The sequence below is a fragment of the Phaethon aethereus genome (assembly GCF_964289735.1).
Source record: "Phaethon aethereus genome assembly, chromosome: 7".
Classification (NCBI taxonomy): Eukaryota; Metazoa; Chordata; class Aves; order Phaethontiformes; family Phaethontidae; genus Phaethon; species Phaethon aethereus.
In genome coordinates, this window is record NC_138583.1 from 27,377,467 (window position 1) to 27,396,488 (window position 19,022).

A 19,022-nucleotide genomic window follows, 5' to 3' on the forward strand; every position below is an offset into this window, starting at 1 on the left:
CTTGGTCTGTGCACGTGCCAGATAGACCACCATTGCTGCCAGCCATGAGATGTGAAAGGTTGGAAGAGCCTGCATGAGGTAGACTAGCTCACACTCAGGTTGCCTTAAAATAAAAAGGCACAAAGCTTTGCTCAGTAGGAATCTGTGTGCTTAAAATGCATTGAGCAAAATGTTTGCTTTTTGAAGTGGTGGGAGTGGGACATGGAGGGACACATTTCCAAGCATCTGCGATGCTTTCAGGGGTTTAACATTCGCAAGTCTGACTGGGAAAAAGGTTGGTATCCCTCTTGCTGAGCTCTTTATAAAGTATGACCTCCTTGTTTGCCAACTAGATGGGAGCTGAGAGCTTTCTGAAATGTGTCATTCTTCCCACCTCCTTTATTCTTTAGTTTCTCATTCTCCTCCTTGCTTTTGGACCGCTGCGTAGGTTGCTTTCCAGTTCCTCACACTGTTCTGCTGTCTCCCAGTGCAGGTCTGGTGCCTGCACGACTAATCCGCTGAGTATCCCTGGGTTTTGATGTGCTAGTCCAAGTTCTGTTTTCTGTTCTGCTTTGTTATCTTCATTATGTGTTCTGTGCCCAGTGACATACTAATTTCTGAATACCATGCTTTCCATAGTGACTACTCAGCGGCCGTCTCATTATGATCTTAAAGATACAAGGCCAGATGCTTTCATTTATACTGGATAAGGAGTTGGCCTCTGAGGCTTACATGATCGGTTCCCAAACATTAATAATTTACAGAAATATTTTGCCTTTTAAATTCCAAGAACTTAAGCTTATGAGGGCTACTTCAACAATAAATTATTTACAACAAATTTAATCCAAATTCTTAAGCATGCATCTTAATCTCTATGTTGTAGTTTTATCTTTTTTTCCTCTCACATGTTCTTTTGTTTGGTGTCTTTATAGATTTAGCATGACTATCCAAATGGAAAATCTCTTTCTAAATATGACTTAGCATAAGCAGCCTTTACAAGCTTCAAAACTGTCCAAATCATGACACCCTCACAGTGAAAATGGAAGTTTAAAATCATCCACTGCCTATGGTATATTATTTATTCATCTCATAGGCTATTATACAGCAATTTGTATGAGTCTAACATAGCAAATGTCAGATGTTGTTTCCATTTCTGCTTTTGTTTTGCTTCACTGGCAAAATTCTTATTGATTTCAGCAGTGGCAGATTAAGCCCTGCATATGTTTCATTTTCATGAGCCAGCAAAAATGTCTTTCCTCTTTATTGTGCCGATCTCCTTTAAATATTTTTGTACATCTTTACACAACTCTCCCACTCAAATTTCAACATCTTCCCAAGTCTCCTTCCTCAACTCAAGTTGTCTAAATCCCAACAAGTATTGACTCAGACTGTGGTCTTACCCAGGTAAGTGTCCATCCCAGCTGTGTGATGGAGACACTGCTTCTGTTTGCTAGCAGGTGAAATAAGGCATTGAATAAATATGCTTTTCTGCGTCACCTGAGTTTTGAGGTCAGACTGTTAGATGTTTCACAGACTTGCAAAGCATCAGCAATATACAGTGGTGTTGTGGGGAAGGAAGTACAAGCTACTGATCTTTAGGTTTGCCTGAACAATACCCAGAAAGAATAACCAGCAAGGAAACTCTGCTTTCTAAGCATCCAGGGGCAGACTGCTCCCCACGTTTCCCCAACAGAGCAGCTGATTCATAGGGGAGTTGCTGGAGTCACTGTGGTATGGGTTTCCCACATCTCATACATATTCTCTTAGATAAACCTCTACCTTGACAGGTGGTACTGGGGTATGTCTTGAAGCTAAAAATTATGTCTGGGAAGATCACAAGCTCCGAAGACATGGATCTTGAATAGACTTCTAACTGTTAAAGGACCATCGTCTGAAATAACATCACGTTCATGTAATGTAAAGACCTGTCCTGCTAACAATGAACATGCAGAGATATTAATCTTTTCATGCCCATGTCTAATGTTGCTATCTTAATCTAGACAGATGGATAAAGATTTTTATTTCTAAGCTACTCTATATTACTGAAAAACATTATTCTCGCTTGTCCTCCAAACAGTCTCTGCAGCTGCAGGGGAAATGGTCTCTGAAGTGGGAGTGAGACCACAGTCAGACCTTGAATGAGGTCTTGGAAATGTCAGTGGACTGAGTATACTGTATGTGAATTAGAAGTGAGTCAGTGTAATTTGATGGAGATCTGGTCAAAGTTGGGCAGCACTGATGATCAACTGTCTGTGTTTTCTCCTTGGAGGTGAAGGCTGGGTGAGAGTCAAGTGGGGATTCCCCTCGGAAGAGCAACAGTCTCCTATGGGCAAGGACACGCTGCTGCCACCAAAGCATTAGTATTGGCTCCTGAAATTACAAGGCAGGAAGAGACATGAAAATGTGCCCTTCTGCTCAGACAGGTCAGAAACGTGGCAAAGAGTGTGTCAGCTGATCTGCTTCCAAAGAGACATGTGAAGATTTGCTTTCAACAGAGCAGTCTAGCAGCTTGGTGTAAGGCTGGTTACAGACTGTATTTGCATTATGAAGTCTCTGTTGCTATAACTGTATGATAAAGCCTTTGCAGATGGGCATTTTGTCTGTGTGGCTACAAAAAGCTGCAGTGACAGAAGTCATTGTAGTTGACGTGTAGCTGCACAGGTAAAAATACTTTTGTGCAGATAAAACATCTCCAGGACATAAGAACAGCTGAGTTAAGGTGACCTGATAGGGAGGGAGAGACGCTCTGTTTGGGCTGATGCTGTAAATAATGTCATTGCTGATTTTTACTAGCCTGGGGTATGGCTTACAGGTCACCTTAAAAAAACAAATAACTGCACAGAATACCTTAGAGTTTTCAAATCATCCTGTGGAGCATACACTTTGGTCCTACTAAACAATGTTTATACCTCCATTGAAACTCAACTTCTTTGGGTCTAATTTTTTGTAGGAGTCACAAACATTATTTTTAGAACCTCATGCCAAATGGAGTTCAGATGTATTTTACCTGCTCAGTGACCAGTTGTGCTGGGGTCAGATTTTGGCTATTAATAGGAATACGTGGATTTAATAAAATCTCTTGTTTATATCCAGGCTAACCATTTTGTGTTTCTGAGATAGGTGTAATTTAACCTATAATGTTAATGTATTAAAAACGTTTTCCTATGTTTCACCAAAACCAAGTAATAGTTTGGGAGGTGGAGAGAAAGAAGGGTGGGAAGAAGCAGACATCGAAGTAAAACATATGTTGAATGGGAAAAAAATCAGTCACCCTGGGTTCTGGGTTTGTGATTATTTCCACATGCCTGGACTGTATCGCTGTGCTGTGTGCCATTAATGTCATTAGATGCTTTATGCCAGAGTGGATTTTTTGCATATGTTGATGAGATTGCAGGATTGGGACCTTGATGGGTAAATGCTGCCAGTGCCGTGTTGGTGCCATGGGGCTGCATGCTGCACTTGGAGGTCTGCACCCTTCCAAACCCGCTTTGGTGCTGCGTGTGTGGGCACATGCCCAGCCAGCCCAGCAGTCCCTGAAGTGCCGATAACAGCCTAGCCGGTTAACGAGCCTCCAGTCAGCAGAGATTGTCCTCAGACCTTTTTAAGAAAAGCAAACAAGAAAACTGGCTAATCAAAACTCCACCTTGTAAAAATGGGTATTTTTAGCTGGTGCTTGGTGCTGGAGGGAGGCACAGTTAAAAATAAGCTTAATGTTCCTTTTCAAAGGTGCCTGTGTGTCGGGGAGAAATGCCAGCCTTTCCCTCTCATTTTTGTTGGGTCTCATTTGTGAGAACATGAGACCTTGGGAGCCATTGCCCTTCCCCTTGGTTCCTGGTGAAAGGAAAAAAGATTTGATCGCTCCCTCCAGATGAAAATACAGAAAAGTCTTCTAGGCCAGAAAACAACTTCTTTTTTCTTTTTCTTTACTTTTTTTGTTGTTATTTGAGCCTGCCAGATTGGTCTGGTCTCCAAGTGTGTGGGCGGCACAGAAGAGGATGCTGAGGCAAAGAATGGGGGAGGAAGGAAAGAGAAGTGAAAAAGACCTTTGGATTGGAGGCATGCTATATGTGAGCAAGAAAATGCAATGGCAGAGGCAGCATTGTTTGTAAAAGTTTGCAGCAGATCAGAAGAAGCTGTGGTAGGTCAGAGACACTCAGTCTAGATGCTGTAGTGATGAATATATTGCCATGATTTAGATCCTAGGCATACAGGCATTCTTCTGCGTTTGATAACTTTATGAAGTTTGTGTCCTACTTAACTCTCTGTCCTACTGGAAATGGGGATGTCAGATGGAGGGGTGGCTGGAAGGAAACATGACCATTACTCTACTCAGTACAGTATTGGCATTTTATATTCATCTGCTTTGTACTTTGATGAAGTAGGTCCAAAATGTGGCATTTTGTGAAGGTAAAGCTTTGATATTTGTCTTGTTTAAATCCTGTTTTCTTGAGCTGAAGAACCAAAACTAATTTTTCATTTCAGTAATAGCTGCCCCCAGGCTACTGCATCTGGCTCATGATCTTTCATGGTACTTTTGTGAGACTGAGTTACATGCAAAATGTCTTCTAATTTGAGTCATAGAAGAAATGACTTGAAAGATATAACATGGGAGGACGCATAAATTTCAGCTAAAACTTGAAAAGCCACAAAGAGTCTAGGACAGGGAGATACAAGATAGCAGTATTTGCTGAGGGAGAGCAGGAGACTGGAGAAGGGTGAGCAACAGATGAGCAGAGGTAGTGGGAAAGGGCGATTCATGTAACAGGCATTACATTATTTGTTTTGTATTTACACTTGCAAGATTCATCTTGCCTGGGCTGGAAAATACACCCTTACCATGTGTTTTGCCCTTGGAGTATTTGACCTCCATCTCCTTTGGTTCCTCAAAGTCTAACATAAAAGAGCTTGCAAAAGCAGTCCTGTAAGGGCAAGTTTTGTAAATAAATCCCATTTCCTAAAGGATGGCCCTGTAGCAGCAGGCAGGGAAGTTTTGGGGGGAGAAGGGGTGCATGGGGAGCCGGTCCTGGGAGAGGACTGGGGACCTTCCTCTGCGACCTCAGGAGCCTTTCCAAGCCCAGTCTGAAACTTGGTGCCGGGCACACGTGGTGGGGAACATTGTCTCATGGATGTGTAGCGTGGTCTGCCTGCCTGTCTCACCAGCCCAGAAGGTTTCTTTTGAACCCCGCTGCCCTTCGCCACCCTCTCTGAAGGACTTTCAGCAGGGTAATAAAAAGGTGTTTCTCTGCTGGGCTAATATTTACATCACAAACATATGGTGCCTTTGCTTGGTTACAAATGTCAGTGCATGCAAGTGAGAGGCTTTTCTCAGAAAGGGTGGGATAGGAAACACAGAGGTTATTCTCTCCTGTTACTGTATTGACTAAGAAAAATCTTTAGAAATTACACCTCTATGCTGAGGGAATGTTGTTAAGATTACAAAAGTCAAGCTCTTAGAAGCTTGCACATGCTGGAGTGGAAGTTGTCTAACCTTCATTTGCACCCTGGTGCCGGAGCTTTCTGATTACCTTATTTACCTCTTTGGTTTCACAGATCTCCTGCCAGTGCTCTTTCCAGAGGGCATTGAATGAAAATTGTTAGAGTGAATTAACCTGTAGCTTGTAAGAGCCTCATTTTACCTTTTTTGCAAAAATTCAAAATATGCTTCTCTAGCTCACGCAGAGAGGCATCACCTCTTCCTACAGAAATATTGTGAAAACAAATGTGGTGTTTGCTCAACAGTCACGTGTTAAATGGAAAATGCCATGAAAATGTTGATGATTCCAGCTGGTAATTTAATTTTTCAGTGCAGCATTTGGGTGTTGTGTATGATACAGTGTGAATATGCTACTTATATATATTTTTTTATATATTGTACTAGTGTTCCCTGTAACTCTGTGTGGGAAAATACTATGCTTTTGTCACTAAAGACTGTTGTAGTGCCTTATTACATGGGATGATACTGTTCAAAGTTTCCAAGCATTTAATAGCCACAGAACTGGGCTTGAAATAACAGATTTCTCAGCCCTGCTGAGCTGTCATTGTGCTGTGCCTCCAGTCACAGTAAAAATAAAGATATTGACATGAGACTAAAGAAAATCTTTGCTTGAAGATAGAAACTTTAGTTCTCTTTGTGGTTCTTATACTTGTTCTGAATGCAAAAGTCAGCTTCATTAAGTGGGTGTTATAACTCAGCATTTCTTTGGTTTTTTTAAAATTAAAATGTTTCTTCTAGCGAGATGATTTTATCTTAATTTTCCATTACATTTGGATAGGCCTAAGATTCTTTTGAATCTTGAAGTTGTGCTTGAAGAGTTAATCTGAAATGGCAGTGAGAGGCTAAGCTATTAATGTTAATTTAGCATATAAATGAAGGTGAGGACTGGAGGTGTTCGAAGGCGTAGTTGGCATCATGCACAGCATGATACTTTGCCTCAGGAATGGGCTTTTGGCAGATTCCAGGGAACATTGCCCCAAAGCAGGTACAGTTTTTCTAGATCATCTAAAAGACACTTCTAAGAAGCACTAGTTAGCCCAATGCAATGCTTTATTGCAAGGCACATCCTACATTTAATTCTGTCATTTCCAGTCTCTGCTACCTTCTACTGTCCCACAGGGTTTTCTCTATATATTATCCCAAAAGTATTCAAGGAGGAGGGGGTACTCCTGGCTTTTGGGGCATTAATTTCTTTCCTGACACCTTCATGCACTGAGTCACTGTCTTTGAAGATAAACCCGGCATCCGGTGGGGCCTTGTGAGCGTTTGCATGCAGATGGAAAAACGTTGTGCAACTTGGCCTGAGGTCAGTTTGGTTCTTTGCCTTGGCAATCCTTCTCGTCACTCAGCTTCCTGCCCCTCTCCAGCACTGCTGTTCCCCTCTTCCACTCCTGCAGACAGTCTCACAGGGAGGTTTTGATAAAACGCCAAGTGCTGGCAGAGTCAGAGTTAAGCCTAGGATGTCCGTGGCAGCTTCGGCTTTGTGTGAACAGGGATCGCAGCCCTTCAGCGCTGACATGAGACCTCAGGCTCTCCTATCGCTGCTGTGTCTCCTTCACCGAATCAATCCACATCCTGGACATCCATTACAACACCTCGCTGATGTCTTCATTGCCCTACCGAGCATCTTTCCACTGTGCCGCTGCGGCTCCTGTCACCAGAGCAAATGCAACTGATGTCTCATTTACAGTGAGTGCAAATGTGAGGTGGATATTACAGCCTAAGGATTTTCCCTGTCCTTAAATTCCCCTTCCTGCTGTGCCTGCAGAGAATTGTACCAGGATAATTGAGTGCCTGGGTTTAGCGGTCGTGGTGATTTTTATTTTAAGAATTTCAGGCAGAATTTTGAATTTCCTTTGACTTACACATTGAGATTTGGCTTTCATCCAGAGCTGCAGCTTTATAATAATGCTTAACAATGGCATAATTCACTATATTCTCAAATGGCTGCATAAATGTCAACTAATCAGCATACCTTTTGCTAGGGTAGTATCTGTATCTTTGCATTACAGATAAAGAATTGAAAGCAGAGGCAAGTCTTTTGTGTAAGCCCCCCTCCATAAATTCATGTTAAAAGGATGCCTAGAATGCAAGATTTCCTAGTTCTGCTCCCCGTTTCTTGTGCACTAGCACATGCTGGTGAGATGTTTTCTCTTGGATGCTTTCCTGTTGAGAACATTGTTTTTCCTCTGGGTTCCAGTGTCAGCAGTTCCTGGAGGAAACCTGTTTTCTGTACAGGTGAAGTTTCCCCCACAACAGCAGTCAGAGACTTGTGCTGAAAACAGACCTGACAATGTGTTCCCCTAAATTCTCCCATCTTCCTAGATGACCTCCAGCTATTTGCTGAGAGCTGCTGTATTGAGTGAAAAAGGACAATTTCTACTCAATCTGTTTGTTACCATAAAGTCAAGTGGAAATGGTAATAGAGAAATTGATGGCACCTTTTTAAACTAAGAATCATTAAGAGAGTCCCTGTCCCTGGCAAATATCAGACTGATTTCCGCAGTTCCCTCCTTTCCCTCATAACTGATATTCAAGGAACCTTTTCAGACTGTTTCTTGTTGGGATGTCTCTACCTGCAGCACCGTTAAAGTGGGTGAAACCCTCATCAGGTTTTATTGCTTGTTTTGTCTTGCTTACAAAGAGTAAACCCCAGTTCTCCATAGAGCCAAAGCCAGTCCCAAAAGAGTTTTAGCTACATGAGGCTTGCATGAACTGGAATTTAATTTTCCTGTCCTGGCCTGTGCATATGTATCATCTTATCCTTGATCTTCATGAGATGGATTTTTCATCCTCTCCTTCATCCCTGTCTCTCTGTACCTTTTTCTGTGTCTCCCCCTGCACAAGGCAGGTCTCTGCAGGTATCTCTGCTGCTTTCCATCAGTCAGGGTGGAATGGACTGTTCATCCATGTTGGGATGTCTTTTCCCAGACTATGGTGGGTCTCTGGCATTTTCCTTGTTTACTGGTAGCCTTCTTACCAGGACACGAGGGGAGCAATGCAGACGCTCATGACCCCTTGAATTCATACCCAAATGCTCTGCCCAATGCCCAGGGCTGGGGGTTTTATCCCGGGAGGGGTGGGAGAGTTGCCCCGTTGTCTGCTCAAGGCTACTTGAGAAGATCCAAGGCTTTAGTCTCATACACAGTCTGATGACGATGAATCTATCTACAAAAGTCCTTTGCAACCTCAACATACTACCATTGCAGTTAATAAGTATATTTAGCAAGACCAGACACTCCATCAAAATATTCCTGCAGCAGATTCCTCCTGGCTTGGACAGCAGTGATGCTGCTTAGACGAAGGTTGCTGCATGCTGTTCACGAATGGGAATGGATTTAGGGGCTTGGGTTTCTGTTGGGTCCAGCCCTAATACCTTTGTCAGTGATTTAGGAGGGAGCACAAAGGGTGATGATATTGATTTTTATACTTGATGCCAAAATGGGAGGCTTTGCCTGTATTGGCAAGGGCAAAGAAATACCCTAAGGGGACTTAGAGGGTAGCAGCATAGGGAATTGGAAAATAGGAGCAGGGTTGTAGATGGGTTTTCTTTATGTCTAGAGAAAAATCAGAAACATGAAAGACTGAAGAGGAATTTGGAAAAGGGCAAGGTCTGAAATGGACTTGGAAGTGATAAGAACAAATCAGGAATAAGTTCCAGTGTGACATGGCTGTGAAGGAAAGATTTGCCATATGGCAAATAATCCTTGAGGAATTATCATGGTACCGGTCGGGTGGGCCAGTTGACTACCATGGATGGCTCTGTGGGGCTGCGTCCTCCAGGAGCTGCTCCACAGCAGTGGGGGAAGTTCAGGAGGGGGGGTGCTGGATTTTTTCTGAAAAAAAAGCAATTTTTAAATCAATTGAAATTGTTTATAATTTTCTGCCAAATGGTATGACTCATTCTGGCAATCTGCCCTCTCCACCCTCCCCCTCAGACAAACAAATAAAGCCAATAAGTTGCAAAAAAGAAAATAAATTGAAAAGATAACAACTCAAATTTTTCCTTTTGGTATATTCAAAACAAAGGGCTTAATTTTTTTTTTAAGACATCGTTTCAGAGCTGGATTAATGATTATAACTTGAAAAAATGGGGTAAAAATAGCTCCTAAAATAAAATGCTCATTTTGAGTTAAAGAAACATTTTGTTCAGTGAGACACACAAAGCATTCAGTTTTGGGCCAACATGAAATGATATTTTTTTTTCTAGCAATCTCTTGGTTGAGGCAGTGAACCAAGAAGTCAATTATTCACAGAGCTGTAGCAAGATTAAGGTAAGAATGGAAAGCAGAGCTGAAATGAGGAATTGAGGGAGAAAATTTGGGGTTGAATGTCCAAGTCAATTGTCATTCCTCCAAGTGAAACGTGGTAGTTGATGGTGTAAGCACCTGGACCCTTTGCTGTTATCCCAACTGGGTGGGCTGCCCGCCAGGAGATGAAACCGGCAACGTCCTCGTGGCACCCGTGGGTCCCCAGTGGTGTGGGAGTGGAGTGGGGTGCTGTGATGGGTTGGTGTGACCCAAGAGATGTCCTGCACCTGTCGGGGTGTGGGGGCCATGCCGCGATGTGCCTGGGGACGCATCTGCACCCTGCACCACTGCCCGCTGTAAATGCAGCATCGTCTGAGAGGGGAGGGGGGAAAAAAAAAGTATTTAAAAAAAAAAAAAGCCTTCTGTCAAGAAGCTGCCGTAAGCTCTGCAGAGTGTGACTTTGGGCAGGGAGGAGCGGAGCGCTGCCTGCGTGCTGCTCAGCTAGGGAAGAGCTGCTGCTTGGCTCTGGGGTCCGGTTGCGAGTCTCCTTGGCTGGGCAGGTGGGAGCCAGTGGGTGAGCTGGGGGGCTTGGGAGAGGCCCCTCTCACAGGTTGGAAATGCTGGGCACGGCTTACCTTGCGCACACAGCATTAGTGCAAACACCCTGACCGTGCTTTTTGGCTTGGGCTTTTTTTGCACTTTTTTTTTCTTTTCCAGAAGTGCTGAGACATCCTAAGCAATAGTCCTTACAACACAGGCAAGAGAAAATCTTATTTCCCATTTTTCCGGTGGCAGAGTCAAGGCAGTGGGATGGCAGGATTTGCCCAGCACCATGGTAAGAGTTGGGAGGCAGAGCTGCACTTGCGGCTGCATAAGTTTGACTCCCGCTCCTTTGCAGAGTGAAGAGTGACTGCGGCGTAGCATAAAGATGCATGAGCTAGTTTTAAACGAGCCAACTGGGATATACGGTGGCTGGCTGTGGCAGCGCGGTGCCCACTGAGTTAACTTACCCTTAGAGCAGTGGACAGGAGAGATGCAGAGAGATGTGTGTGTGTGCAGGGCCACGCGGTGCTGGAGATGGTGAGGAGGGAATGACCAAGCTCCTGCACGAACCGCGGGGTGTGGAGAGCAATCAAGGGACCAACACTGGCTGCGGTACCCTGTGCACCTCCCCACACCACCCTTGGCATCCCTCTGCCTTTAATAACGCTGGCCATTATCCATCAGCAGAGGTAATGAGCTGGAGAGCAGGGAGCATTGTATCTGGGCTGAGCATGCAAGCTTCGCACAAAAGAGTGTATGGGGGGTAATGTTTTTATTATTACAGTCCGTGGTGAACCGTTCTGCATTTCAAGCACTTCTTTGCTATTAAATAATTAATAATTAACCAGCAGAGGCTGTTTGAAGACTCTGGTGTGGTGATGGCTGGTAATATTTTTTTTTTCATTCTAATTTATTCCAGTGCTTTGCGCTAGGATACCAAACCACCGGGTAGTGAAAGTTTCAAATGTCCAAAGTCGTTTGATTTTATAAATGAGTTCTTGATTTTGTCAGTGGAGTTGGCAGTGCCTCCTGCTTTGTTCTTAGTGCTGCCGGGGAGCTGGGACCGCCGGGTTTTCAGCCCGGCCAGCAGCCCCCCTCCTACTCCAGCAGCACATAGCGACGGCAGCATCACGCGTGGATGCCTTTGCCCGCTGCGTTCTGCACTGTGGGACTGTGTGTGCGTGGGGCGGGGGGACACACGGCTGCATCGATGAAAGGCCGGCAGCTATTTCAGGAAGCCGCGAAGTCTCCTCCTTCTTTATGTAAATAAACATGACAGCTCCCAGCGCCGGTGCCGCGGCAGGAGGCGCGGGAGTGGGTGGAGGCTGCCGGCGTGGGGCAGCGGCTCCCGCGTGGGCTGGGGGCTGCTGGCGCGGAGCGGGAGGCGGCCGTGCCCCCGCCGGGCTGCGCGGCCATGGGGGGGCAGGTGACGAGGAGCCTACTCTACGGTAAGCACCGACCCTCCGCCGCCGGCGCGGGAGCAGGAGGCGGCGGGGGGATGCGGATTCTGCCCGGCGCGTCCTCCCGCAGCGCACCCCGCTCCCGGGGAGGAAGCCCGGGCTGGGCCGGTGCTCGCCTCGCTGTGCTGCCGGTGCGAGGGACGCGGGTGCCTGTGCGGCGCTGGCGGGCGCGCTGGGAGGTGTCGGGGGCGAAGGGAGCGTGGCCGCCTGCCTGTGTCCGGCCTGACGGCGCCCACCGGGAAAGCGCACCAGCTGAGCGATGGTGCAGGTTGCTGCGAGGCAGCTGGGTAGGCTCTCGAAACAGTCACCTTATTTTTATCTTCCCACCAGCGGTTTCTTCTTAGTGTGAATTCTGGGTTGTTTCGTTTGAAGTTGATACGGTTTGGAACGAACGTTGGTTTGAAGTGACCGATTTTAGGCGAAGCTAAAGCGGTTAAGCGCAGCACACTGCCTGCGTTTGCTGGGTAATACACAAGCGAGGGAGAGGCGGGAGCTGGAAAGGGACTGGAATATGCTGCACAGGCCAACGTTAAATGAGAATGCGAATCTATAGACGACGTGTGATACTAGCCGTGTCCCTGTCTGCACAAATCCCACGCCGTAGATACTGCTGTGAAAATACTGCACTCCTTAATGTTAAACTTGCCTATTGCTCTGAAATGTTCTGTTTAACTTTGGACATAGTAAATGTGCTGCATGTTCAGTGAGGTATGAGTGTATTTTCAAAGATGTTTCCTTGTTACAATAGTAAATACGGGTATGAAAGATGCAGGTAAAGCATCGCGTGGGCTTGGAGTATCATACCCTTTCTTTAAATAGAGATGTGTGAGGTATACACACTTACTCTGCAAATATTCACGTTACAGTCCTGATTCTCATGTTTTCCACCAGGTCCAAACCCTGTAGTTTAAGGAACAAATGGACATAGTTAGGAAGTAGATGGCTTTTTCCATAAAGATATGTAGCAAGCAGGTCTCAATAGAGATTTTTATTTGTTCATTGTTTGTGTTCTGAAGTTTCTGTAGCCTGACCTTATTTCTTCTCTAATCTCTTGATATACATGCAATATGCAGAGTAACAGTGCTGTTGGGTCAACAGAAAAAAAGAGCTTTGTCGGTTGTCTTGTGATTCTAAGTGCCTTTTCCCCTTTGAAGCATTATTTGAATGAATTTGAAAAAAACTGGCTGGGAAAGAATAATAGCTATATGTGTTTCCTGTGTGTGCCAGGGGCTTGGCATTCCTGCTGGGGCTTTCTCCTGCCTGCAGCTGGCAGCGCACTGGACAGTAATCCTGCAACTTCTGCCTTTCAGCAATTCTACTCCAGCAAACCTGCTTCTCTTTATTTTTTATGTTGTTGGGAGAAGGAAACTAATGAGGACATGTGGGTAATTGCCTCAGATTTCCCTCGTCATATAGAGGGGCTACAGGCTGTGTTATATTCAGAGGTGATGCACTGCAGTGTTTAGCACAGCGATGGTTTGAAAAAATGGATGTGCATTATATTTAAAAAAAAAAAAGTCATGCAACAAAACATGTTTAACAAAAATAGACTGCATCTGCACTTGTGGTTTGTCTGTGGCTACCGTTCCTCCAGTTCATCTTTCTGTTTCAGACAGAAAATCGCTGAGGAAAGAGAACTGAAATCTTACCCATTTCTCTGAAGGATAATTGAAAATGAATGTAATGATACTGAAAAGAGTTGTATTGACAGCCCTGAGGGCTGACATCCTTTGTTTTTAGAAAGCACAGGTAAAGCATAAATTCATGTCTTCCAGATATTTCTGGTGGCCTCTCCATGTTGGAAGGATGGGCTGGGATATTCATAAGCACCTAAGTAATTTAACCTCACTGAAAATTAGCTCAGCTGGGGAGATACTGCATGGGCTGGCTGCCTGTGGCTCTGTCAAGCCGGTCCTGGGGAGGCAGCTAGTTTCCCCGAGACACATGCCCAGAGTGGCACACTGGGTCCCTGCCACCTCCGGGGCCCACCCCAACCTTGGCGGGGTCGGAAAAGTAAATTGAGATAAAAGCTCCTGAAGCAGATCCGGAGGGAGGCACCCTTTCAAAAGAGCATAAAATCAGGGTGGTGATGTTTAAAAGCTGTGGGTGCCCTGATGTAAGGACAAAGGTTTACAGTAGTCAAGTGCAACCGTACACAGACTGTCACGATGAGGAACACCTGGCATCATTTTACCCTCTTTTACCCACAAATCTGCTTTCAAGCTGCAAAGTAAAGCCATGTAGCATTCTTGCTGGGCAGAGGAGTCTCAGCGTCTTCTGGCATGGAGAAAGCCATGGGTGAGCGAAGCGTGATGCTCAGGGATGGTGGTTGCTGGTGGTGATGCTGGGTGTCCGTGGACCTGCATTGCTGCTTGTGTCTATTGTGTGAAGCCCTGCAAGCTGGTGCTGTGTCGATCCTGTTTGAGCCATCCAGTGAGATACGTGCATGTTCGCATGGGCAGGCATGTCCTTGAGTGAAAACACTGCTTTCCCACTGAGACTGTGGCAGTGCAGAAAAGCCGCACTAGTCTGTCCTAATGATGTAGTTGGTGGGTGCTGAATCATGTGAAGGAAAGTTTCCCATCTGATGGGACTGTGAGGAAAAATAAGCTTTGAACTAAGGGCACTAAAGCATCAGTTGCCTGAGCTTCATGGGAGAGACCCACCTCCGACTTCATTCCTCGCTAGCAAATAAACCCTGATGGACTTGTGCCGTGAAAAGGCAGCAGCTTTGTTTTTGAAAGGAGGCATCTGATGGCTTGACATGTGGGGACATGGGACCTGGTCACTTTTATTCTCTGTGAAATGATGTGCAGTGCTGAAGTGCACTCATGCAGTCTCCATCTCTGTCCCTGCACTTGGCACTGTGACAGTCTCTGCTCCTCATCCCCATTCCCTTTCCCACCCCTATCCACAGAAGTCCTGGGGTGCTTTCCAGAGCTCTCTATGCAAAGAGAAGAAAAGTCGCAATAGGAAGTTCAAAGGTAACGCGACCTTGATGGACAGGATGTTTACTTGCTATTTAAAACGTAATATCTATACATGCAGTGTTTACTTTAACAATATTTTAAACAAGAAATGTTAATATGATTGCTTGTGCTAGCTGAGGCTAGTTTCTTCAAGAATGACTGCATGGTATAGTATTCCTGTAACAGGCAGAGTTTACTAAATATTTATATTAAGCTACTTGCTAGCTAATCATACTTGGAACATATCTCTAACAGATGCATATGTCATAATATGTATGTTCTTCTTATGCATTTGATTCAACTGTCACCTGCTGCAGTAGTTTTTAATGCATCCTTATGGCTATGAGTTGAGGTGCTATTTATGGAAGATCCTATTCTTAATTTTAGGGGGCCAAATCCAGGAGCTTTTGTCTGAGAAAAAACCCAACACCTGAGTATTTTTTTATTTCTCTTTCGCTCAGAACTGAACTAACAAAAAGCGATGCTTTAGCCAAGGAGGCTGCTGCACTGTTCTGGGAGAGGGATTCAGTCTATGTAGACGTGCAGAGATTAGTGATTAACATGTACACATCTCTTCCAAGGGCTTTTGACTAGCTAGAGTGTACACAGTGGATTAATTCATGTGCAGGGGATATGTGTGTCTGTGCCTACCTGCACATTTGCTCAATAACCGTCCCTCCTGCAAGTCATAATTACTAGTAAGTCCCTTGTTGCAGGGCTTTGTTTTATTTTTGCTTTAATTACTCACATGTCACAGGCATTCATCAGTGTTTTGCAGTGGAATAATTTTTACAAGGAGCAGGGAAAAGGTATCTTGTGCCACATTTTCCAAACTGTAATTGTATGGCATCAATGTAATTGCAAAGAAGTCCCTAGTGAGAATACATCGGCTTTTTAGCCTGGGAAGTGGTACTGATTGACAGATGTGATTTTCAGTTTGAACGGCTGAGTTTTTAAGCTGCTTGCAAATGATGCTCTGTAAGTTGTGGGTACAGTATAAATAATGGCTCATGTGTCTTTGTGTGGTGTATATAGAGGCCCATGTCAGTATTATGCATGGCCAGATTTTCTCCTTACCGCATGTATATATAAGGCCTAGTGAGCAATGCAGCCACAGTGGTGTGGTTATGCTGCAGAAAGGGAGGAGGGAAGCAGGAGTTATGGTGTAGCAGGACTCCATCCAGCTTGCACGGTGGTAGGCTTTAGAGTGGCTGTCTGGATTAATTTCCCATTTCATTGGGATCTTATTTTCCATAGGCTTTCCTGCACCTGGTTGGTCATTTATTCCTGTGCAAAAGAGATGTGAAGCACTGGCATTGTCCTTCCTCTGTGTTTTGTTCTCCTGGAGAACAATTTCTGGGTCTTGCTTACATGTGTTGGTGGGAGGTGCAGGATATTCGGGTGCTGTGTGAAAGCCCTCAGTCCTAGCTAGAGCTGCTGCTGTAGGGCTTTGGGGAACAGCAGAGGGTGGAGGCCATTTCCCTAGTGTAAAATAGCTACTGTATGCAACTTACACAATAGAGCACTATTTTTAGGTTTCTCTTAATTCCTTGTAGTGTAGTGAATGGTATATCTATATGCAAGTGCTGAAATCAGTCCCACACTTCGTTTCTCGCTCTGTATATGCATTGCCTATACTGGAATAACTATTCCAAATACCACGTTTCACCCTTGCAGTTAATATCACTCAACAGCATTGTACTCCAGTGCACACTGCTGTACACACCTGCAAATTTAATAATTTCCATCTTCTTATACCTAATTAAAACTGCAAATATCCCAGAAGAAATAAGAAGCAACAGTAGCGAAAAAATGAAGACCTGACAATGCCAGTTGTTAGTGAGATTTCTTTGCAAATTAGTATTACTTTGTATTCTACTCATTGCTAAGTTATTGCCTAGATTTTGGGGTAATTTCTCATTTGATGGAGTGACTGGCAATGGGATCAGCCTCACTGGGGGGGGTAACATCTCCCATATTATGCAGACAGTTGCTTAATGAGAACTAATGCAGGACTGCGGAGAAAAGGCTCTTTCTAAACTCACTCTGCTTTCAGCATGATTGGTATATAGCCCTGAAAGCAAATGAGTGTGTGTGTGTGTGTGTATGAGAAATTAATCCTGCTCAGTGTTGGATTAACTGGTGCAGAAGACCCTGGGCAGGGTGCCAAAGCAGTGTTGGCATTTGCTAAAAGTGGGGCTCCCAGAGATTATTTCGGTTCACGTCTCTGACCTGTGGGTCACCTGCCAATGTCCCAAGGTGGCTGATAGTAAAGCCTTTCTGTTGTGTTGACTGCCAACAACACTTCTGAAAATGAATCTTTATACAGAGATTTTACGGGTAACCACATTTATACTTGAAACCTGTTCTATTTGCTGTGAGAGGCAAATGAGTTTTTAATTAGTTATGGCAGTATTTGACTGTAGGGGTCTGGCTACAAGTGGGGAGAGCAAAGAGCATCCCCATTCTTCTTTTGTCCTTTGCTTTTGTGGCATTTTCCAGTTAGCTTTTCTGTGTTGGCTTGATGTTGTGTTCTGGTGCGACCTAGGGACTAAATGTTGTTTGTCAGATTTTGTTGTCTTATTTGTCTCCTCTTTGCCTAGTCCACTCCCTCCTTGACAAGGAAGCATTCATACCTCTGATCCTTCTTCATCTCTTCCTTACTTACCTCCTGTTTTCTTAAGAATTATGGGTGATATGTTTAGCTACAACTGAATTAATTTAGAGGTAGCAGGTGTCTCTTCAGGAAGGTTTGTAGGATCCCCAGACATGTCCTAGGGAATCATTTCCATGCTTAATCAAAACAAGTACTCCCGCAGGCAGAAGTTTCATATTGTTAATCATATAAAATAAATTTGTGAAACAAATACAATTACTGTTGCTGCCATCAAGCAGGAATTAAGGAGAGGTGGCCTCTAGACATATAATCTCAAAATTGATAGGCCTGCTTTCTTTTTATTAAGGGCTTTTACATTAATGATATCTCAGTGCAACACGTATGGATCAATCTAAAAAAGATTAATCCCAAAGGAAGGGGAGTTTCCTGGAAAGTGAAAGTGAAGCAAAGAATTGATCCCAATCAATTGCCTTCGGGAATTGGCAGGGATTACTGACAGCACAGCAGAGTATGGAGCTGGAGGTCAGGAGAGATCTTGTCTCCCAGAGGCTAAATAAGAGTGTGGTTGCCAGCTGCAAGCCTTGCAGTATGAATGCCCACGGTCAGAGCAAATGCTGCAGCCCCGCAAATCGCTGTGCTTTGCTCTAGGCTTGATCCCTATCAGTGGTGGTGTCCATTAGCTTTTCTCCCCATTTATCCCCCTCTAAATCACAGTGTTTTGCTCTGAAAATGTATTTATTTGAGTGAAGCTGGTCCAAAATGAGCCAGAGCCACCTTCTCTGTAGCTCTTGTCAAGTTAGTCTCATCAGTATTTCTGTTCCTTGACTCTGTCCTTGATTGTCTCTTGAAGGGACACTGTAATTCATTGGCATTTAAAATAACATTCAAGATAACTGCAGTTGATGGGGCTGGGGAGGGGGGTCCTTTGGTTTATCTGAGATTTCCCATGGGTCTAGCAGCATAGCAAGGAGGGTGGGCTCAGAGACAGCCATGAGCACTTTTATTTTAAGAAAAAGGGAAAACAGTAAAAAGGGGATATAATAGAAGGCATATACCTTAATGAACATGATACAGAATGTAAACAGTGTGCTCCTGGTTGCCTTGCCCCCAACAGCCAGTGTCAGCAGAAATCTGGAGGTCTTGCCAGCTCCCTCGATTTAAATCACTTTAAGAGAAGCCTTTTCAATAAACCAAGGCCTCTAACTGTGAAAATTGTCTCCTTTTTGTGGTTCAGTTTACATCTTTTTCTGTCTATACTAGTAAATGCACTCTTAATACAGAGCGGAAGCATGTGAGGTCAAGTAACGTGAAGTGCTCATGGTCTGAATTTGCCCTGTCATGTTGTACCTAATACGGCAATTCTGCACAGGGGCTGTGTGAGGCTGGTCCATGCGAGGTGACCTGCCCGGACATGCTGGTTTATCCCCCAGGGCTCAAGAAGTTCCTCACAACAGGTTTTGTCGATGAAGTCTGGAGAACAGAAAAGGACCCAACACTTGACCCAAGCAGGGTGGATGTGCAGTGACCTTCCTATAAAAGGTCTGGATAGCAGAGGCTGTTCCTGTCTTTGGCTACCATTGGAGAGAAATCGTTATGGATCGAAGCATACAGAGCCCTAACGAGAAAGTACCCAGAACCGACTTACAGATGGCTCAGCGTGGCTCTGAAAATACTATTTTAGTCTTGCTGCAGGTAAAGCCTTTGGGTTGC

The 19,022-nt window shown here is 44.6% G+C and overlaps 1 protein-coding gene across 3 annotated transcripts in view; it reads left to right on the plus strand.

The window, feature by feature from the left end:
• Positions 1–19,022, plus strand: part of NEURL1 (neuralized E3 ubiquitin protein ligase 1) — a gene marked incomplete at both ends in the record, with an annotated part of 166,705 nt that overhangs the window by 63,086 nt on the left and 84,597 nt on the right. The window contains one exon of one of the 3 annotated variants that reach the window (XM_082002194.1): positions 11,681–11,756. The exons of 1 other annotated variant lie outside the window; for it this stretch is intronic. In XM_082002194.1, coding sequence (XP_081858320.1) covers positions 11,681–11,756 — 76 coding nt within the window. Of the gene's footprint in view, positions 1–11,680; positions 11,757–19,022 lie in introns of those variants that run through there. One more of the 3 variants, XM_082002195.1, reaches the window with a different exon arrangement.